Here is a 23188-nt window from a genome sequence, read left to right as displayed (position 1 = left end):
TTTTGTAATAGTTTTCGTCCTGTTTTTTTTGCTGCTAAACCATCACCCCCCCCCCCCCCCCTCCCTAAACCCATCTTTGTCGAGGGATTCTTCTGGAGTCCCGGGGCAGTTGGTTCCTCGCGAAGAACTATCGTTGGCTCAGACACTTTTGCTCGGCGCGCTGTAACCTAGCGACAGTTTGCGCTGCCCCGCCGCAGCCAACCATTTGCGGGAACTTTTGCGCAAGGCGCATGGATTGTGGGGGAGATAGAAGCAGCGTAATGCTTCCGGTCGTCTCATGCGACGCAAGCTCCAGAACCCGCACATTCGGGAATGCTGGATGGATGGATAGCAGGAGGAGGATGCTTTTAGTAGTTGAACTGTGCGTCCCGCTGCTAACTTGGTTGTGGCTGCGGTGCATAAAAATGGAAATGTGTTTTGCTCTGATGCGTGGACGCAAACTACTTTGGTGCCTGGGAATGTGCGCGAGTGTAGCTGTGTGTGTGTGTGTGTGTGTGTGTTGGGGGGAGAAATCACATAAAACATTATCATCGTTCTTTCGCTGGGTTCTCAGTGTGTTTGTTATATGGCCTGCAAGTGGGTGGATCGGTAGCGCCGTTATTGGGTCATTAAAATGGGACTGCTGCTTCTTCTTCTTCCGAGCGCTTCCGATGGCGTTTGTGATGCTGAGATTGCTGGGAATCATAAAAAGATTTGTTCGATTGAGCGATAGCAGTAGAAGAAGTAGCTTTTGAGATAAAAATTGATGGATGGTGATGGTGATTTGCGCTGTAAACCCTTTCAGACACCAGTGCTTATAAAACTGGAAGGTGTGGATCAGCCCCGTCTGTAACGACCCCCCAAATTGACATACGAGTAAGTGTTTCGTAACCACCAGCACACCTAGTTGTACAGCAATTGTGATATAATTTGTCTAGCGTATCGTGTCAACTGCATACAACGCTCTGTGGCGTCCTGTTGAGAATCCTTTCCTTTCATAACGATGGTGAAGGTGACGCAATGGTTCCCATCTTTCAAAACCAAAACCCAGTTTGAGCCTACATGCTTCGTCTGCACATCCCTCAGCCCTTATCTGCATTTAACAGCGCTACAAGTGGGTGCGATGTTGAAGGTTACCTAAGGCGGAGAGGGATTGGTTGTGTGCCAGCATGTCTCGGCGCTAGAATTCCTGCTGGGTGAACTTTTAATGTCAAGGCGAAATAAGAAAGAGTTTTGTAAAATGAAGGAAATAAAAATGTTTGATGGAAAAAAGGACACAGGACACAGAGAGTGATTGAAAGGAACTAAAGGGGTCCTCGCTCGCTGACGTCACAGTTTGGTGAATGCTTTTGTGCCCGGGAAAGGATCAGTCTTGGAGTGGGATTGCTTTTTGCACTGCCTTTATTTAGCGAAGCCTAACAATTTGTTGGAATCGAGTTGAAGTTTGAGCGGAATGTTCTGGAACAAAGGCTTTCATTGTTCATCGGACCGGGGAGCAAGAAAAAGGGGGCAGTTTAAAGAAATAAAAATGTTAATTTATTCAAGCAAAGTTAAATGTAAGCGCTTAAGGGCTAAATTGTTTATCGAACTGCAGAAAATAACCAACTGTGTATGGAAATGAGTTTTCTGTGGAAAAATAATTGCATGAAATGGGCTGTCTTGCGTTTGCGGACATACGTAAGCATCACCTTGCTCGGTGGCAGCTCGGTTCACATGTTTATAAATCATTCAACGCACGACCCGACGGGACAGATTGGATCGGAAGTGCGTAAGGGCGCATTTTCTGAGACAAAACAAAAAACATAATTCACTTGCCTCCTTCTCCTTTCGAGTTTACTCCTTTCCACGCTTCAAGCCATCGACCCATCCTCATCGGCATCCTCACGGGCTCTCTGCCCATCTCGGGTTTTATTTAATAATTCGCTTTCACTTAACACAGTCCCACAACTTTCGTAACGCTCCACTGGGAAAGTAATTTCAGCGTGTCACAACGTGACACACGCATCGCCATCAGCGCTTGACTGTGGTTCTTCGTTCATATGCCGTATGCATACCGAGCAATGGTACGTCTTTCCTCTATCTCTCTCTCTCTCTGTGGATGGAGAAGCAATGCCATGGCCAGGGTCTTTGCCAGCGCGCCATATGGTTCCATGCACCAACCAGGCGGAGGCGTACTGTGTGCCATACTGTGCGCATGTGCCCGCTGCGGTCCAAAAGCTTGCGACAACGGCGAGCCCCACAGAAAGCGTGGGCCGCCGCCGCGTTGGGTACCGGTTTGTCCAATCACTACTGTTTACTGTTGCGTCTTTTCTTTTACAGTGGTAGAGTGGAGCGGTTGGTAAGGGTTTTTGGGGTGCGATCAACTATTGGCACACAGTCACAAGCGACACAAAAGTGACAAAAAGGGGAATAAAAATATGAAACAAAAGCTCGATGGATGCGCCCAGTAGCTCATCATGCCCAAGCCGGCCGGGTGATATTGCCGGCTACACAGCAGTGATTTCGAACGGGCCGGGTTTTGGTGAGGGGGGGTCGGTATAACCTGCCGATTATTCCACCCGTTGCGGACGCACAACCCGCGGGCTACGGTATGAATAATGAAGCAGGCAAAGTTCATTCCGGGACCGGGTCGATCTAGTCCATCGATAGAATTTCAAATGAATCCACCAGGGCGCAACCGGACCCCTTTGTCCGGTTTATGCACGACAGTGACTTGACTGCGGGAAATGATTTACTTGTCCACCAACTGAGCTCATATTAACAGCTTCTTCTTTTACTTCTTCCGTTTCTATTATCGGCCTGTGTAAGCCTCCTTTCTTTGTACTCTGTATGCGCACCGATCGCATGCGAAAATCAATTATAACTTCAACCGCACACACAGCCATTTCCCTCCGTCTGTGTAAAGGAATTTCAACCCGTCGACCGATCGGTCAAGGTTTTATTTTCGCCCCCCCGCAGTCGGCGAGTGCCGGCAAGCCACCTTTCCCGTATTGGTATAAGGTTTTGCGCTCAACCGTGCCAATCGTGTGATACGGGTGCGCGCGTTTTGTCATCCCAAAATTTCACCCATGCATGGATCAATATGTTCACTTCTGTTTTCGATGCTCAGCCCGGCTGCGGTCACAATGCGTCTGTGGTCATGTATTTGTGTGTGTGTGTGAGTGCGCGTTTGCCGATATTGAATTTTAAGGGTCGTTTCCTCTCATACCTGACTGTTTTCCAATATGGTTTTTTGTTGTGCCTTCTGTTTTTGCACTTGCTACAGGGTAGAGGGAAGTGAACGTGTACTATTAGCCAACCGAAATTTCGTCTCCCCCAATAAGCTGAAAGTAACACAAGAAACAGATCCCGTCGGGTGGGGTGTACACTGGAAGGACGGAAATCGGAAGGGAAGAAACCAGATCGAACCCCAGGCCATGCTTCAGTTGCTCGGAGGTTTGTGTGGCGGTCGTTTGTGCAAAAGTGCTCATATGTGTGTGTGTGTGTGTGGGGAAGAGAAAAGTTTGCCGGAGTGTGAGATGCTGTTCAGTTTATTTGAAGTTGTCTTGTGAAGTTGTGCGGTGATAAATTATACGCCGCCGAGAGAAGCTTTCATCCTACCGTTGGCGTTGGCTTTCGTCCAATTGGCGCTGCGACGGGCGCCGGGTAGTAGGGGGCGGGAGGTTTTTCTGCAGTTTTCTGATTTGGCGAAAAGTCTTTTGATGAGATTATACATTATTTATACTCTTCGCTGCGTTCCAGCTGGCGAAACGATATCAAAAAGAGGTTATCTCGATCGACATAATCATGTAATTACACGTGGCAGTGCTTGCGAGGAAGAGGAGAAGCAGAAGGGGCAGAGGTTTAATTGAAGGTGCAAAAAATGCCCGAACCTGTGCTAAAAATAAGCTCCTGAATTCCACGAAATGCTTCTCTTGGAGCGTATGATTTGTGATTAAATTATGCGCTTGTTAAAAATTAATACTTTCACACCGCGCGGGAACACCCCTTTGCCTTTTCCCGCATTCCGTGTCCGCGAACTGCCGTCGACGGTTGCGTCATTCATAAAATATCGTTTTTTTAAGTCTGTTGGAAAACCTGGATGAAAGCTGGCATGTTTAATCCAACCAGAAACGGTGTATGTGTGCGCGCGTTTGCAACACCTTCTCCATTTCCATAAACAAACGTGTTTGTGCATGCTGAAGAATAGTTGCTGGTTGCTGGTGGAAAGCTTACAGTGATTTCTAATTTTAGTCACCGACCAAAAGCCATCAAAAAGCACCACCGCGAAGTGGCGGCCTTGTGGCGGAACGGGAAGAGGGGGGTTTTCCCCCCCGTCTCCACCGGTCAGTGGTTTTATGCTGCGAGTGGAGTTTCCACGTAGATTCAAACATGATTTGCGCTCACAGTCTGCTGACGTTTCCGCCGACCGCGACGTTCGGGGAAAATAGCATTAGATTGAACAGGGGATTGGCAGGTGTTGGAATCGTCGTTCCTGAAATAGGAATTTGCAAATTTCATGTGATTGAGTGTAGGAAACTAATACAATATTTTCGCATTCCATACAGTGTAAGCAAACATTCGATGGATGACGCTCGCTCACCCTTTTGCTTACTTTCAGCACTTTTCAGAGGTAAAACACATTTTAATGCAGTTAAAACGCAAAAAGTAACACACACACACGCGCGCGCATAGCAGCACCGAACTTTACGCAAACAATGTAGGAGAATGAAACGCACGCACGCACAACGTGAAAGGTCATACTGTTGGTGCGCAAGGCGTCTCATTACCATAAGCCACGTTCGTTGTGACAGGTGTCAACGCAGACCCGCGGGTAAGTACGCCATGCATCCCATTACGCAGCTCCCACTGGCAATGCTGCTCCCCGCTCCAATTTTCCCCATTATTTACAAGATATTTCTCCTCGCTGCTCTAACACCATAAACACACAATGTCTTTCTAAATATGCAAAACATCACTTTCATCATGCGCCCATCGCGCCCGCTTTAGACTTTGTGGAAAGCTCCCGGACATCCACAAGCTGCTGGGGGAAATAGCGCCGCTGGTGAATGGTGGTGCTCGGAGTCTTCGAATGCCATCATGTTTTCTTACCAAGCGAGAGATAGAGACAGAGAGAGAGAGAGAGGAAGAGCCTGAGGGATGGCAGGAAAATGTTTCCTCTTTTCGGGCGACTGTGAAATTCTTTCATTACTCTCGAAGTGATGGGTGGTGGTGGTCGTTTTGTGGTCGAAATTCGCACGTAGGCGGTTTGCGTTACGGTCAACAGTGTTCGTTGTTCGTTCGGATGAAAGGAAACATTCCGCAGGAACCAGAAAAGTCTCAAAGTCTCGATACAAACGCAGCAAATTGAATAGAGCGGCACTAGAGCGGCAGCAAAAAAAATAGTCAGAATTAAATTAATTGGACCTTCGGCAAAAGCATATCGAGCGGGCAGGAATGTGATTGAAACCCGTAGCTCGGAGTTGCTTTTAAAATAAATAAGCAAAAAAGCTTCAATTTTCTTTACCTGAATATTTCACAATGTTTGCAACATTGAACCACGATATGGTTGTGGAATGTGTTGCAATATCGTTCACACCCACCAGCTTTCGATTTGATTTGCGAGGCTCCTTACGACACACTGGGAGTTCACCGTACCCACTGTCGGCTGGGCACACCACTCACAAACAAACCTGCTGCAGCACCGTACACCTGCTCTTTGGAGGTTTTATTCCCGCCCGACCAAACACGGGGAACGTTACACATAAATCTAAATTGATTGCCACAAGCGCTTACGAAAGCTTATTTGCAGGGAAGTTGCTGGACGAAACCTGTGGACGGACAAAGCCACTGTTGTGGTTTGCTTTCCTGTGTGCCTGCGTGGGATGCTTATCGAGCTTATCGAGCTGTCTTCGTCCGGAACGTCCGTCAGCGGGTGAAAACTCTAAAGAATTAACAATACAAACATGTGCTCAGGCAGCAGCTGCTGATTGTTGTCTGTGTTTGAAAGGAAATAAAACATTTATAGCACTTTTTCTTGGAAGGAACATTTCAACCCCTTTTTCTCCACCTTTTGCTGCCTGCAATTGCGATTGCGAGCTGCGAGATGCTAGCAATAGGATACAACGAGCTAAACGTTCATTTCCATTATCCTATTGCAAGTCTACTGCTGCTCTATGCAATAGACACGCTAACCTGACACGCCCCGGGGCCCCGACGGGGCAGTCGGCCGCTAATCGCCATTGCGCTTATTGCTTTTGCAAGCTGAGCTTGTTTAGCTGAGCTCGTGCTTCTGCCTAAGTAAAGCTTTGGCGTGCTGGAAATGTAATACGCGCCCCGGGTTGCGTGGGGAGAGTTAAGCGAAGGAAATTAGTTCGCATCTTGGAAATTGATAGTTGCAGGGGCTATTGACAGGGGCAGAAGGCGCACATACCCCACTCCCGACTATCAATAAGGGAAGGGATTTTGCTGGGTGGGCAGGCTCAGGGCAACAGAAGGTCTATCACTTCTTGTCGAATGATAATTCGAGCGTCTTGGTGTAAGAAGAGAGCGCAGGCCCATTTCTATTTGCTAACAACTTCTCGGGAAGCTCCCGACGGTGGATGATGTGTTTGTGCAGATCCCCCACGTTCGATTAGTCCTCACTCTGCGCGTGGGAGTGATAATTAAAACCGGATGATAAACATTCACATTAAATTAATTTCTCCTTCGCTTGTCTGCGCCCGCATTACATCGCAATTTGTGCTACTGGAAGCTTTTGGGAACGGAAATGAGAAATATTCGATTGCCCTCCCCTAAAGTGGTGGAGCAAAAGGAGCTTTGTTCGAGGTGGAGCAGAGCAGTTCCGAAACGAGAACAGTTCTTACGGCAAGGCAACCAATCCAACCTTGTCATGCTTAAACTTCGCCCTACCAACTTGCGAACCCGCGAACCTTCGCTCGAAGCAATTTCAACGACAACCGCTGTCCCTGCTCGTACCCCGCTTTCCCTCCGTGCTGTCTAATCCAATCCAGCAAGACGTTCGCTCGAATTTCAAGAAACAACAGTTTGCCTCCCGATACACCGATACAGCACCCCGCTCTCCGTGTGTAGAACAACCTTCAACACGGGTGCAATTTTCTCCATCGATTTAAGGACCCGCCGGCAGCAACCACAACGCCACCGGCTACCACCACCTGATGTGGTGTGGGGCCTCCACTTCTTGGTGGATATTTTTAGTGCCCCGAAGGTTAGTCAGTTGGCTAAATTTAGCACTTGCCCCGCATGGAATGGAGAGAGCTTTTTAGGGCGGGGTGCGATGTAAGATATGGCCGCCAAGGAACTGTGGTTGTAAAACTACGTCCTTCTCTACCGTCCCCCTAAACCATTCGATCGATTCTGGCCGCTGCGGATGGCTGTTTTGTTCGCACAAAGCCTCGACCTCGGCTTTTGCGTTAAATTGAGTGAAACTCGAACTTAAAATGCAATTGTTACCGTTTAATTGTTCGCTCACGCTGTAAGACGCAGACAAAGACTGTTTGCTTTCTTCCAATTACCATCGCACAATTAACATCCTCTCTAGGAAATGAAAACAAACGCATTTCAGCCGTTTGATGCAACGATTGCACAGATGAGCAATTGCTGCCACCACAACCGGTGTGCATTCCTCTCCCGGTCTCTCCCGGTGTGTCGGAAGCAGTTCGAAATGAAAATAATGCAATGCTCGGGAAAGTAAACTAGCTCTCGAAGCTCGGAAAAAGCTACGAGGAAACGCTAACAAAAGCCCGACGACGCCAGCGGGCGCTTTACCTGTGTAATTGCTTTGCTTGTGGATAGCAAAACACCGGAACCAGGCTGCTGTCTGATGCCACCGTAGGTCAATTTCCGATGCGTTTTTACTAACCTTAACCTTCCTATTCTGCTTACTGTCATTTGCATTTCTGCTTCCGCTACTGCTGCTACTACTGATCGATATTTACAGCACAGCAAAACAGGTTGTTTGGTGGAAGTAGCTGGAAGTAGCATGGAAACATTATATTCTCGTCTAACACACACATAAATATCACGCAATAAGCAAGAGGTAGAAAACAATCAACGGTGTATTGTTTTGCAGACTAAAATAACACGTGCAGTATGGTATCGCTCTCGTTGATAGGGACATGGCGCTTTGTCTTTCGGTGCACCCGCACCGGTAGCGAGCACCCGCCAGGACCTGAAGCGAAGGCAAAGCAATTATTTACACCCTTCCTATCGCTCCCTCCCTCCCGTACTGTGGACTGTTGACGCCCTGTGTCTGTTGTTCGACATCGGACCGATTGATAGGCGAACCACCCACCACCCTTTCACCATGCCATCATCACAAAATCTCGGGGCTGGAAAATTGCGCAGATTCACAGGTCTAAAAATAACGCTAAAGCTAGGTTGCATGGGTAAAAGCAATAACCAGCCCAACCAACCGGCGAACGACACACCTGTAGAGTTGGGGTTGGGCCCCACCGATTGCATAATAGTATCATATGAACAGTAAGCACACACACACACACACAGTAAGTACAACCACACGTTTAAAGTTTGTTTGGCCCTTTGGCCTGGTCGATTACACCCGTCGGCTACCGGTTTCCCTAATGTAATGTATGCTACACGCCCGCCTTCTGCGATGCGATACGACCGTACCATATTGTAGCAAATGGCGTATGTTTAGCAAAATCTGCTGCGCAATACGCCAACAATAGCTTCGTATGGTGCGTTGTTCGGACACTAACAGACGCTAAAAATGGCCCATGACACATCGAGCAATTGAGCCAAGCAGGAGGGGAAAACAAACTACAAATCTCACCTGTTGGCAGGCTGGAGATGGAGCTTCTTTTTATTAACTTCAAAGACGGCGTAATGGGTGGCTTATGCAAAACGAGGAACCGTGTGTAACAACGTTATTAGTTTCCTAGGAAGGATAAAGTTTCGTTTCACGGGATGGTTTTATAATTGCCCAAATGTGATTCGTAATGTGCGACTTCCTTTTCATAGAGCGTATTTTCACCTGAAATTTCTGCGTTTTTTTTGTTTACTTACTTCTTTCTGCATCCGATCCGGTTATTAATAACAGCTCAAAGTGTCATTCCGAGAAAATACATCATTTATAAGCATTTTAATAGATGCGAAAGATATAGCTTTCCCGGAACGGCTGCTGATTGATTTCCCTTCACGGTGTGTTGGATGATTTCGCGCGAATCACTTTGCTCCGTGCTCTGAAGTGTTTACCGTGTGCGTTCGATCCGATTCGACCGAAATCCTTTGGCGTTGCGTAAATAGAAATAATTTTTCCCATTAACCATCACACCCTTCGCGCGGAAAACAGTGAAGTGTTTTTTTCGGCAAGAAATACGTTATTAATAAATAATAAATTATTTAAAAAGGAACGAGGGAAGTTTTTTTCTCTCTCTGTCAGAGAAGCGCATTCATTCAAATGCGAAAAAATTCCAAAACGCAAAAAAGGGATGAAATGAAATGAAAGTTAGAGAAATGAAATACATCACTCGGGGACGAATCGACACATTCCTAGAAAAAAATTCCCACGTTCTTTACCGCTGCAGCATAGAAAGGAAATGTCAAAGGTGGTCAGGCGCACATATAGGACAGCAGCAGAAACTTGGGGTATCCGAAATCAAAAGACTTCTTTTGGTGTGTTCGCTCGTGGAGAAGAAAAATGAGGGCGTGGGAAAAACGGGCCAGCAAATGGCTTTGGTTGCCTTCTTGCGTGTGCGCCTTGGATAAGCGCATCATACGCCCATCATTGGTGGTAGCCTCGTTACCATGGAAATTCTTACCACCAGGTACGCTAGAGTATCAAATGCGCGACGATCTTTAACCTTTTGGCGGTTGATAAAAGAGCTTTTTGAAAAATGTAGACAACAATAAAAAAACGCGATTACCATCACCCGGGTATGACCTTCTCGGGAGTTGGAATTTTGGAGGTTCGCTGGAAGTGGTAGAACCTGGCGGAGATAACTTCAATGCGGGCATTAGGGAGGGTGTGGTTCGATTACTTTTTCCTCCTGAAATCCAATGAAACACTGATCTGTTTTTTGCGCAGTTTTCACACTCTTGTTTATCCTAAGCGTGTTAATTTGTTGATGCTTTGTTGAAGACCTTCTTCTAACGCCCATAAATTACTCACAGCACGGGGACTGCTCGGCCCAAGGGCGCGGGATCAATCACTTGGGCTGCTGGTATTTTAATTATCAATTTCGCTCGCCTTTCGCGAACCCTCACCGGGAGGGAAAGTGGCCCTGAACCGAGGTTATAAATAAAATAAGCCGCCGGCATCATCGCCATCCAGTTCTCTGCGAGGCAATTGACATGTTGAAGGCTTCCTCGTCACTTCAAACCTACATGTCGGGCCTATGACCCGGGCCTCGACCTACGACCTAATTTTGTGTTGAATTAAATTGAAGCTCCCTCGTCGAGATTGTTGCGATTCCTATGAGCAGGCACCGCGCCAAGTTCATTGACTTGTTCCTTGAACAAAACGAGGTTATCATGCAAGGTGGTAGTTCCCGCGCCGTGTGGTGTAGTTCTCGATCGATCCAGCATTAGTTGTGTTCCACCATCCTCACTTTTCCCACTGCGGTTTTCTCCACATTTGAGATCAATTATCAGTGCCGACGGGAAGTACAAAATACCGTCGAGATTTGTTGTGAGCGAACGTGCTCTTTCCACACGTTGACACACATTTTCTGGGATCGGGAAAAGTAGTCGTGTTGGTAGGGGAATAATTCCCCTTCTCACTCTTTCCCGCGTGACTGAACAATAGCAACGGCACACGCCGGAAGTGTAACCTCTGTTACAGCCCGGACCAATTTGGAGCCTGATTTTAATAGCCTGGTCGTAACACAATCACTGTGCGTGGAAATGGTGAAACTGTGTAACGGAATGAATCACTCCTCCCATAAAACAACGCCAGAATCCAACTGCAACACCCAAATCGTATCGATAGCAGCTCTGTGTGTTTGTGTGTGGCGTTGTACTGCATTTCGAAGTGATTCTGAGCCTGCAAGCATAAAGCTCGATTGATTGTCGTGGGCCCGTGCTTAATGGACATTAATTTTCCGATAACTTTCGGATCACCGAATCGTGTTTTATGGCCATCCCACGTTGCTACCTCGTTACGCTTGGCTTGCAGAATTAAACAGGGGGAAAAAACAAACCCAGAACCGAATCCGGGAACGGGAGATTGCCATGCGGGTGGTCTACAGCGAATCTAGGACATGTCCCGGGCTTCCCTGGGGATTTCGCGTTTCGTAGTGCTGTTCCTTCCTTTCTATTCCACTTCCACCGCAATGGGGCAAGCCGTGCCCGAAAGGAAGGAGTGCAATTTTTCGCTGCTTCCGGGAGCCTGCTACACGCTTGCATTCCTTTCCGGGAGTCAGACCAGCCGGCGCCAGCCGAGTTTTGCGTCCTAGTTCCGGGAATGTGTACGACGCTGCGAGCTCTACGTCACGCTTCCCCGGGCTGCTGGTGGCTCTACATTACATTAGAAGCGAAGGACTCCCAGGTTCTTGGGGGTAGCCAGAAGCCGCCCAAGTCTGGTTGGGTGGGTGGAACTGGTTGTTTGTTCGCTTTTCATACGTGCAGTATGCGGTCGTTGAACTGAGAATTGTGCTATATTCCAGGAAAGACTCATTTTTTTTTAAAAGAGCAAACAATTTGCAAAAAAGACGATGGGAGTGAGATGTGTTTAAAGGAGTATTTCATAGGGAAACGTAGTAACGAGTATTATTCGAGTTCGAAATAAAGATTTGTAAGATTGACATTTTAGTTTCTAAACATTTCTAATTAGAAACTCCAAAGAAACTAGTTATCTGATAATGTGGCGAATTTTGAGCTTTTTGTCGTTTTGCATTGCGTTTAGCAGCTGTAGATGTATTTATTTATTTTTTTTTATTTTGGTATTTTCAAAGAGATTTTCAGTCTTTTAACTCCTCATTTGCCTCATTAAATCCGAACTCAAACCCTAAACCTGATAATATTTACCGCGTTTCTAGTAAAGTTGATAAAAAGCTGTTAAATCTATCAAAATGCTGAACACTACATTATGCCATCGCATTTTTCATTTTAATCAAAGAACTTCTCTTCAATTACAGCATTTTAACTCTTAGTTCGATAGGAAGTCTGATATCTTGAAGTTGTACCAGCAACCCTGTACCGGGAAGAAAAAAATCGATGCATTGCGTAGTTTCCAATGCTTGCCGCTAGTGGCGCTAGTGGCGCTTCATCCGAGACAAAAACCAACGTTTGAATTTACCGCTTGAAGCTTTCCTTTCTCAAAACTGATGGACTGAGTTAATTTTCCAGGATTTATTTCATTTGGTGTTCGGTTATTACAAAAAAAACCGTACGTACACTAAACCCTGCAATCAGCTATTGAGACAATCCTCCGCAGAGATACTCGCCTTTTTACTTTATTACCCGATGGTCGTTGCGTAAGTTTGCTTGACTGGCCATTGACTACGCATACAAAAAATAGCCACAATTAAGTTCCAGAAATATCTCACCACAACCACAATCGATGGTTGAGAAAATTCGCTTCCACTTTTCTACTCCTTCCGTTCATATCGCACCCGACCCGACCGCGGACGTCCTAAGCATCGCTGACAGTGGTCGTAAATTACGGGAACCATAAATTTTCCCTATATCATCATCAGTCCCGCTGCAAAATTACTCTTCTTTGACATTGCTGGTTGGTTGCTGATGGTGTCCACCGCTTTTTTCTCTTACGTCTTTGTTGTTATTTTGTTCCCTTCGTTCACTCTTAACCCATAACCCAACAAGCCATTCAGCAAACGGTTGTCTTGCGTAGCTTGTTGGTGCAAAAACCGGGGGATCCAGAGCTTTCTTTCCTTTTTTTTTGTTTGTCGTTTAGGTCTTCCCCTACCGTGTGTGTGTGTATGCATATTGGAAACAGTGTCTGTTGCGTGTTTCCCTTCGTTTGATGTTGTATAGCCCTTGTGTGTGCACGATGGTCGAGTTTGGGTGGGTTTTTCGTCGGGTTTGTATTTTCCGTTCGCCCACGCAGCAAAGTTAAATGCCAATGCCAAAACACAAGCGGTCCACGCACACACGCACCCATTCTATTGTATGAGGGAGGGCGGTTCTTTGGTTAGGAGGTGGGACCGAATCTACCTATCAATGGCAAAAATTACGACGTGGCGTAAACGGGGAACAGTAAAAAAAACGGCACGAAAAGCCCTCACCTGAAACCAATAACGCTGCCACCGTTACGTGCACCTTCGGACGCGTGTTTTAACGAGCTGCTTCTGTTGCATGTATTTGCAACCTACGCTCGAAGCGTTTCCTTCGTTCCTGTCACTCTCCCTACTGCTGATAATGGTTTTCACCCGATAAGATAAGCCCCAGTGAAAAGAGAACGGTGGAAAAACGGAGGAGTTTCAGAAAAATGGAGGTAGAGGTTTGGAATAAGCGGAAAAAACATCATTCCCCGTACATGAACGCTTTTTTGTTGCAAGAAAAAGAACTATTTTTCTTTTGCCCGCACGTCACACACAGCGCAAACGATGGAAGATGAATGAAAACGGATCCTTCCTGTGCTCCTCGGTTGGTGCGCGTATTAGGTTATCGCTGCACGTACCGTACCCTATTGCAGGTGACCCTGTGCAAGAAAGCACAAGAAGGCTCGCACTAAAGCACGTCCAGCGACGTGATCTTCGACACCGACAGCGTGTTGTTGGAAAAGTCGATGATTTTCACAGCTGCCCTGCTCTCTGTGGTGTCTACCTACGCGCCATGTTTAAGGGGGGAGAAAACTCCCATCCTCCCTTGCTGTCCTGGCTGAAACTCTGACGAGACTAACAGTTCCCGGTACAGTCTGCCTGAAAGATTTTCCAAGTCATTGAATTGGTGCCGTAGAGAAGAGAAAGAGAAGAAAAAAACACCGAACGGCACCAGCTGGTCCGTTCCCCATGGCTGGAAAAGCAAACTCCGGTGGATGGAGTGGGCACAAGGGCACGGGTTGGCTGTTAAAATTGTCAATGAAATTCGAGTGCCCCTTAAAAACCTTCCCCCGTGAGCGTTGGAAAAAAAACGGTCGCAAAAAGCAAATGCCTCTCTCTCTCTCTCTCTTTCTCTCTCTCTCTCTCTCTCTCTCTCTTTCTCTCTCTCTCTTTCTCTCTATCTCTCTCTATGCTCCCTGAACAAAAAAGGACCTTCACAAAACGAAAGCCCCCCCAAAGCGTCCTACGGACAGAGGGACAGAGAGTTCCCATTTTTCTCTCCCCAAGTATCGTGGGAACCGTTATCCGCAGGGCGTGTGGGCGTTTTTTGATGAAAGCGACCAAACCCGACCCCGAAACTAGTACTACTACTCTGGCTAGTTTGTTGGCGACCATAAAGGAAATGAAAGCGGCTTTGTCTTGTCCTGTTTTTCTTTTCTTCCTTCTCCCATTTGTACTTCTCCACTAAAACCCACTACTGGAAAGGATTCATCCGAGGCGACTTTTGTTGAAAATGATGGAAAAGCTCGTTCGGTGGCGTTTTTATGCGGGTGCAGCACCGTACAGTGGGGTTTAATTTCCTGAGAAGTGACGCCCCTCCACGTGATGAACCACACTGTTTACTGCCGCGAGGTGTTTTTAGCTGGAAAGTGTGAAAGATTTTACCACCTCGTGGAAAACAACGGCGCGATTCGTGGCACTGTTGGTAAGAGGGTGCCAAATGGAAAGCTTTGGCATGGATTGCAGTGAGTTTTAAGTGGAATGGTGGTTTGAGACACACACTTCCTCGGAACAGGATCGTTATGGGATTGTTGCTTTATTTGATTGCTTTAGTAAAACATTCTGTTCAAACTAAACATTCTTATTGATTTGAAGAGAAGCTTTCGTCCTTTTTACCTTTAAAATAAAATGTTTTTCCTGAATGCTTGAAGCTATTGATTGCAACAGTTTGAACAAGCAAGATTGAATAAACAGGAGAAAATCAAATTAAATCAGTTATGCTTACGTCCATGCGAGTCGCCCCTGTCACAATAAGGGGATGGCCGACGAATGGATTGTCATTTCTCTCGTGTTTAAACAAGCCAAATGGCACGAACTGCATTTTATCTTGTTGTCACCAGCGGTGCACCAGCGTCATCGTGCGTTATGGAACGTGATTTTTCCCTCAGTAGTCAGCCAATAGTCAAAGCAACGAGTGTGACAAACGTACGATATGATCTAGCTTTGCTTGCTTGCTGGAGCTCCCTTCTCATGCCAAAACCGTCGTGCACGATCGATGGAAATTTAATCATGGGAATAGACACATCCTAAATCTAAAATTACCTCTAAAACATCTCCACTTGCATCCCGCTCCCCTTAACTGTGGAGCTATTTTCGTGCTGTTAAATAAACGTTTCCTCATTGACAGACACCAGAAGCGCCCGAATAATTAATAACCGTTCCTACCTTATCTAATCTAAGTCGTCCCACCCTTCCTCCAGTCCGGAATGTTGTGTCTGCCCGGCGGCTATAAACCGACCAAGGTGTGGATGGAAAGAGATACACTGCGTGTCGTCAACGTGTCGAAGCGTTTAATTTTATTCCAGTCCAGCGCTTAGTCGTAAAAGCTTCCCTCTTCCCCCTTTTCGCCCGGAAGAGGAAATGTTGTGGAAATTAGCATCGACAGTTAATGAGTTCAGCATTGGCTTAATTTAAGCTAATGGTTAAAAGTAATGAATCACTACTAAAGGTCAAAGATGGATTATACTATTTTAAAGCGTTTCTTTCTAATGCAATTCATTACTTGTAAAACATGCACAGCACAATGATTGCTTTAACATCCTTCCAGGAATCGGGCGACATAATACCGGAGGCACATGTTGCTAGAAGTAACAGCGAATGAACTAAAACGATCCCAAAAATCAACGTGATCACCCGCGCCAGCTGGCAAACCGTTGGATGTCCCCCCGCAAAACGACCCTCCTTGTCCAACCCCCCACCCCCTCCAAATGTGTCCATTTTTTCCCACTTGTTCTTTCTTGTGTTCGTTTTTCACGCGGCGACACGGGTGCGCATGCGCTGCACTCCCGCAGCAAGAGGAAAAGCACCAAGAAGCTTCAGGAGCTTTGGCTCCGAACGAAGGAAAAGCGTTCGCCTCGGTTCAGTTTTCTCCAATTCGTCGACGAGTGAAAAACACAAACGTTCGCAGCGCAGAGTGTGGTCGGAAAATCGTTGTTAGGTAGGTTGTTTTTGGCACTGCAAGAGGCGAATTTCCATTTCGAGAGGGTGGTAAAAGGGGGATTGTTTGTAGATGTGTGTGTGTTATTGTGTCGTGGTGGATGTAGTGGTGTGGTGCGGTTTTTGAATTAGAGTTCGTGCGACTGTCCCTCTCACTTACACACCCTTCCCGCCGTCTCTTTCTCACTCTACTAATGGTGACATTTCTGGTGGAGGCATTTTCTCTGTTTGGCATCAAAGTAAGCGCTGTGTTTATCGGTTTATCGCGCCACTTTTCGGGTGGCCTTTCTTTCTGAGCATTTTGCCAATAATTTTGTGCGCGGAAAACACGCAAAGGACGGGGTAGTGCAAAAAAGAAAAAAGAAAATAAAGTGTAAATAGTTATTAAGGTGATTGTAGTGAAAATGCACCCCACAAAATGTCACCCATTTCATTGCACGGGGCTGTTTTCCTTTTGGGGTGAAGTGATAACATAACCACACTTTATTTTTTTCGTTCGTTCGTTCGTGGTCCTCATCTCCCTCACCCCTATTGTATGGGGATTTTTCCATGTGGGCGCCACGGAAAGATTAATGTGGCTCGCGTACGGTTCGGTATAAAACTTGTAATCCTATCCTCGCTGTGCTCCATAGTCAGTAGTTGTTTAATGACACCCTTAACGCCTCCGATGGCAAGGATGAGAAGGGGGTTGGACGACACTGTTGGCACGAAAATCGATGCCTGCGAGAGAACGAGCAAATTGCTGTTTGGCGCTACGGCGTGATCCAATTAATTATACATTCATGAGATGACGGAAGCAGCAGCAGCAGCAGCAGTAACGTCGTCTTTGGTTATTTATAAAGGTTGAAGGTCGTATAAATGCGTGTGTGCGATTGGCAGAAGAAAAAGTGGCATAAACTTGCGAAAAAGAGTAATGCGAAAGAACGAACCTAAAGCAAACACACAGGACCTAATGTTATTATTGCGTCGCTGTGTCTCGTCTGCTCAGTCTAGCGGTGATGATGAATAACAGCGGAAGCCCTACACCTGCCCTGCCATCTGCCAGCTGTGTTGACGTCATCGTAGCTCGCTCTCTCTATGGTGGTATTGATTTGCCGCATTTCACACTCGATGACGTTGGTTTTGTCCGCATGCGTTTTGTCAGGCAGGCGCGCATCCCCGGGTGATGCGGGTAGATGCACAAGGATGATTCGCCTTTCGCGAGATGGCCAAGCAGGGAAAGGAAGGATGCATTCTGACCGGTTTGGGAAAACAGCTGCTGCTCCTGGGATGATGGGGATGGATTCGCAACAAGTGGTCGGGATTTTTGTTCAGCTTTTGGCACTGTGTGATTATTGCTGTGGGAAGTATAAAACACTGAATAGAAGAGAAGATTGGCGAACCACTTTTATAGGTCACAGCTTCGTGAATGCTGCGCAGGATGTGTCCACACAAGCACTCTACACATTGCTCTCTCCACACGGGGTGTTCAAGAAAATGTTTCCTAGAAATACTTCGTTACCATGGAGCTTCCCAACATCTTCTGCTACACTTGCAGCATCAATTGAGCGTGCCGTGATTCGAATCGCAGGAAAAGCTGTGCTTGACGGCGGTCCACACAACAACCTGGGGCCCGCTTTATCAAATGTCATCTTAAGGATCGCTTTGTGACACTTTTACGCAGGATTTTGAAAAGGGACATTAATACGTGTCGGGAATTTGGAATCATTGAGCAGACACACTCACACAGGCAATATTTGGTGTCATAAATCATTCAACATAGGTAGCCGTGAGGCGATGAAAAACTTGGTCTATCAAAAGACCCCATGCAGCATGAAGTACTGTGCAACAATAGAGCCCGAAAAGCATTTTTATGTTTGTTTGATAGTGCCTGAAAGCGTAGTGCTAGTGCATTGTTGTAATACTTTTCTCTCTCTCTCTTTTCTCTCTTCCATGCATCCCCGTGGCGTTGGCAGAGCTTTTCAACGTGCTTTTAGCGAAGCACTCAGCATGTACTTCTTTTTTGTTTTAGCCTCGCTGATGGTGGCTAACCCAGCGTTAGCATACCTATCAGCGGGCATGAAGGTAAGAGCCGCCCGTGCCCGCCCAAACGTAGTCTTCGCCAAGCTCATCCTCTCACCCTTTGGCTTTACCCACACAGGATCAGTTTCTGTCAGACATGCTGCTACGCGAGCTGGTCGATAGGATGGGCAAGGATTTAGCCGAGGCAGCCGACTCGTACATCGATCCGTCCGCGATGGACGAGCTGCCCGCCAGCCGGCTCGCCCTGATGGCACGCGTCACCAAGGATCTCGAGTCGGAGCAGCTCGATTACGATGCGCTGCTCGATGGCTCGAACCCGAACCCGTCACCCCGGGACCAGGAGTATCTGCAGCACAGCTCGCTGTGGGGCCACCAGTACGTGTCGGGTGGGGCGGGCGAAGGACCGAACCGTCCCAAGCCGCAGGTGAAAACCGATGCTAGCCTGCCGGCGTACTGCAATCCGCCGAATCCTTGCCCGGTCGGGTACACGGAAGATCAGGGATGCACGATGGATTTCGAGAATACGGCCGCGTTCAGTCGCGAGTACCAGGCGGCCCAGGACTGTATGTGCGATGCCGAGCACATGTTCAACTGTCCGGCGGCAGCGCAAAGCGAAAGCAACCCGCAGATGGATTCGGATCTGGAAAACTTCATTGCCCGCCAGTTCCACACGCAGGAGCACAAGAATCTGGTCGCTAAAAAGTTCCACGTAAAGAAGGTATGTGAGTGAGCGGGGGGGAGCCTTGGGCGTTGATTTCTAACAAATGAATTTTCTTCTCTAGAGTTACAACCCCTTCTTGCAAGGTGAAAAGCTTCCGGTTGCCGCCAAGAAAGGCTTCAACGTCAATGTTTAAGCGACGACTGTTCACTGCAACACCGTACAACACACGCTCCATATCACGATAACCGACCCAAAGCAAACAAGAATACATCAGACAGCAGCAGCAGATGAGAGTTTAATCGTACGATTAACTCTAACCCCCCAATAACGGACAAACGGCAATGGAAAACAATTATTCATCGTTCAATCCTAGACAGTAAGACAATTGCGAATTTCAACTTTCTTATGTGAAACAGGGCAGAAACCTTGCACTCAACCCAGGTATTGCATTCCTATAGATTGGTTTTACATTTTTAAAACGAATTTCTACATTCGTGTGGGGAGCTATCAGTATCCACGCAAGAAAATGAAAGCTGTAAGGCAAGCGCATGGGCTAAAGATGCTTAAACCACAATGCTATTGTATAAATATTCTTCGTTGAAAAGTTTCATTAAAAAAAAAACAACAGCATTTTTTCCACTTTGAGCCAAAAGTAGATGGATGTAGACGCAAATGTTTATTACTGTGTGTGTGCTATAACTTCCAGAAGCCAGACAAAGCAAAAGTAGCACGTAAAGCTATTTTGTAGACCAGTTTAAACACAGGCATTCATAACTGTTTCATGATGATACGTTCAACAGCAGATGCAACTGACAGAACGTTGGGAGATTGTCCAGCTTTTCCCGATGTTTTTTTTTCTTATAAACGAACCCATTATAAGAACGCTTAGCACAGAGCTTTCGAGAGAGCAACAAGACGATACAACATACAGATTAATACTAAATATTGAATCAAAATGAAATATCTTAATACATAGCCTAGCAAACGCAACCAAAAACAGGATCAGTGTAGTTAAGCGCTAAGCGATGTACCCGTTTTCAATGCTAATACTTTTGTACTAAAAACCTATCCTCAATGCTACTACTACTACTACAGGCAGCGTAACATGGAATCTAACAATTGCTAGAATGTAAGAGACCCCAAACAGACAATGTGCAATCTTTTTGTTTTGTTTATTGGTCACTTTAACATTAATAGTGTTCAGGAAGTGTTCTACTTCCCGCATAAATTCTTGGTCAATTTTATCCGTCAACTTGTCCCATGTGAGACCTGAGAATCATTTCAAGTGAATCAATTTAGATCAAATTTTATTTAGATCAAAGAAATTCATCATTTCATTCTTGTCTCTTCCTAAGCATCTGTATTTGCTGATCGGTATATTGTGCTGATAAATGTTACAAACTTGGGATGAATACTTTCACACGCCACCGACAGATGCGAACCACGCTTATTGATTAACCTTTGTGTTGATTATCGTATCAGCGAAGTAGCTTCTCACTCGTGTTTCCTTGCTGGCCAACATAACATCAAACATTCGCCCACCAACATCGGGTTCGGTAGCGCGTTCCTCCCGTGGACGTTAGAGGCAAACAACATCCGCTTCTGCTATCGAATGGCCGAGGAACGCTCAGAGCTTTTCGCTGAATCTCATTAACACGAAGGCCACATCGATAGGCAACGAACGCTTCTGTGATGAGATGGCAATTCAATGCTTGATGCGTCGATGTAATCCCATTTTCATTCGATCGTTTTGATCGTTCCATGTCGCTTAACTTCTTTTGTGCCATTTTCTCCGAGAGGGCATCGTGCAGTGCCGTTCTCCGCCACAGCCACTTTAAATCAATGTCTTTGTGAAATTTGATGCTATTCTAAGTAATTGTAATGCACATGATGACATAGACTAATTAAGAATAGGGTATTATAGCAAGAAAACACTAGTGTATCAAGTAGAGGATAGATTTGCTTGATGAGAGAAGCAACAAAAACAACAGAACATGAACAGCAATGACTTTTCTTTACCTTTGAAGCAGGGAAACGCTCAAGATCCTGTTTTTTCTGTTTCGGGACCACCATACCATCAAAAAAGACCCGGTCCTAAAGGGCTAAGAAAGTCATCTAAAAATGAAAACAGAGAAAGAGAAACAAGAATATCGAATAGAAATTTGACTATAACTTCTTCGAAAACCGATACCTTTATCATCGATAGGTATGGTGTCCGTTTCTGCAAACAAAAACAAAAATAGCAGACGGATTCATGCTGATATAACAGCAACACACACACATAAGAAATAATGAATTCAGATGACGATTAACTTCGTTGCGCACACGATCCATGATGCGGTTGACTGTAGTACCTATTTCATCGGTCTTACCAGCTCTCGACCGGGTGTCCTGATGCGAGTGTTAGGAATTTCCCTTTCAAAACCATCGAACGATCGGAGGAAAATTGGGTGGCAAAAGTAAAAATCTCACCAATTCCATCAGCAACGATTATCGCTTGTGCTGCGAACAGTTTTCCTTCGGTCGAGACATTCCAGCACTCGCCCCAGAAGGATGCTCATGAAATGGGCACCATCGTCAACCGTGCAGCACTATTATCGTAATCGTTATCTGATAACTTTACACATAAACATTAAAACTCTAAATAAACGCACAGTTTACACAAGAGAGATGTACACGAACAAAACACGATACAAGCAAGAAAAGAAAAAAAAAATACACACATACGATACAGTATTAAAATACACACATTTAATGCTAGGATAGGCTGAAGAAATCACACGATATGATGCTGCAAGCATTAACATAATAACTTCGTAAACATACATCAAAACACACACACACGGTAACAATTACTGTTTAGCATGTAAGCATTAACAAACTGTGTAGAATACACAGACACACATTAGATCTGTATGGTATATATTTGCAATTACGTTAACCGTGGGACGTTTGTGTAGAATGAAAACACAAACAGAGAAAAGATGATTAGAGAACAGAATATATATATATACAAATATATAATCTAATTTTGTATTTATATCTTAAAATATTTAAACTATATACATATACACATTGCAAAACTCACCTTATATACAAAAGGTTCTGGCTAGAAGTCTAAACAGAGTGTGAAGGTGAGGGTCAGTGGAAAACGCGTAACGAGATCATCAAATCGGAAGAGTGTGTATGTACATCTTCTCAGTACTTCGGTTCTTTTACATAAATATGACAATATGATTACATAGTTACAATATACGATGGATGAATGGCAAAACAGAAGCAGCTTTACGAACCTTTTAGTCACAAGATTATGAAGGCTCTTTTAAACGATTCTCGGTAGAAGTTGAGTGAAGGACGGATTGGAAGAGCAGGACACAGCTTAAAAGTATGACGCCTATATATCGCATACCACCTTGCTTTTAGATTTTAAACGATTCAATCAGTTGGGAATTCTACCAATTCCTCTACTGCTTCACATCACTAAATGGTGGTGGGCGGTAGAGTTAGTTCTTCTGAGGATAGGCATATCCTCCGTACCTTACTTACTTAACATACCAAACCAAACAAGAGCAACGGTTTTTTGCGATGGTGCATGCTTCTTGTGTGTCGAGAAAGCGAGAAACAAGAGAACAACAAAACGGCAGCTAATGTAAAACCCCATTTTATAACTTTTATCGTCTTTCACACGTGGAACATACACAGTTTGGAACTTGATTTCGTCTACTATTGTAAGTACATTAAAGAAAAGAAAACCACACAAATACAAACCTATTTGCTCGAACATTTCCCGCATAAGAACGCAATGGTATCTTTCTTTACATTTCGAGACCGAGGCTCGTTAGAGAAGAAAACAGATCGATGTTATATTTACACACACACACCCACCACACGTAGTAGTACACTTTCGTTCGGAAGGATGTTTGTTACTCTCCAAACACAACAGTTTACAACACATCATAATAGAGCTCAAATAGCAATAGCCGCTATATACATATAGAGAGCAAATTTCAAAATCTAACAAAACATCACCAATAAAGAGAGCCACACCACACAGGTAGATTTAATCCAGAATGTGCAGTACTTACTCGTTTTGGAGCTAACAGTTTTATCTCGTTTTATCTCCAACAACATCTGACCGTTGAATCGCAAACACAATATTCAAAAAAAAAAAACATTGGCAAGCAAAAACCCAAACCGCTAATGCATGGTAAAAGTGACGAACCCCGCGAAAGAGACAGCAGGAGAAAAGAGAATTCACAGGAATACAGAAAAAATGACTTGAAAAATTAAAAAAAAAACTAAATAGAAATATATCATAAACCTTCTGTGTCGTATTTATGCATCA

At 45.5% G+C, this 23188-nt stretch overlaps 1 protein-coding gene across 3 annotated transcripts; it reads left to right on the top strand.

Annotated features, from left to right (window-relative positions):
• The first annotated feature begins 4596 nt into the window (after window positions 1–4596).
• On the top strand, window positions 4597–23188 carry LOC120901016. 3 transcript variants are annotated; one of them, XM_040308697.1, is made up of 4 exons: window positions 4597–4792; window positions 18116–18224; window positions 18301–18900; window positions 18965–23188. In XM_040308697.1, exons 2-4 carry the CDS (start codon window positions 18150–18152, stop codon window positions 19034–19036), a joined length of 747 nt encoding a protein of 248 aa, XP_040164631.1. In that variant the 5' UTR covers window positions 4597–4792; window positions 18116–18149; the 3' UTR covers window positions 19037–23188. The 3 variants fall into 3 exon arrangements, with proteins under 3 accessions (XP_040164631.1, XP_040164630.1, XP_040164632.1); XM_040308696.1 differs by lacking the exon at window positions 4597–4792 and adding an exon at window positions 16036–16161; XM_040308698.1 differs by lacking the exon at window positions 4597–4792 and adding an exon at window positions 16411–16549.

The sequence above is a fragment of the Anopheles arabiensis genome, chromosome 3 (genome assembly GCF_016920715.1).
Source record: "Anopheles arabiensis isolate DONGOLA chromosome 3, AaraD3, whole genome shotgun sequence".
NCBI classification, from domain to species: domain Eukaryota; kingdom Metazoa; phylum Arthropoda; class Insecta; order Diptera; family Culicidae; genus Anopheles; species Anopheles arabiensis.
The sequence above is the reverse complement of the archived record's forward strand: the minus strand, read 5'-3'. Positions and strand labels throughout refer to the sequence as shown.

Excerpts from the sequence above, each read along its gene's own strand:
- LOC120901016 (XM_040308697.1), top strand. The coding sequence starts at position 18,150 with ATGTACTTCTTTTTTGTTTTAGCCTCGCTGATGGTGGCTAACCCAGCG. Across the intron at positions 18,225-18,300 it reads ACCTATCAGCGGGCATGAAG|GATCAGTTTCTGTCAGACAT; the intron begins GTAAGAGCCGCC and ends TTACCCACACAG. Across the intron at positions 18,901-18,964 it reads AAAAGTTCCACGTAAAGAAG|AGTTACAACCCCTTCTTGCA; the intron begins GTATGTGAGTGA and ends TTTCTTCTCTAG.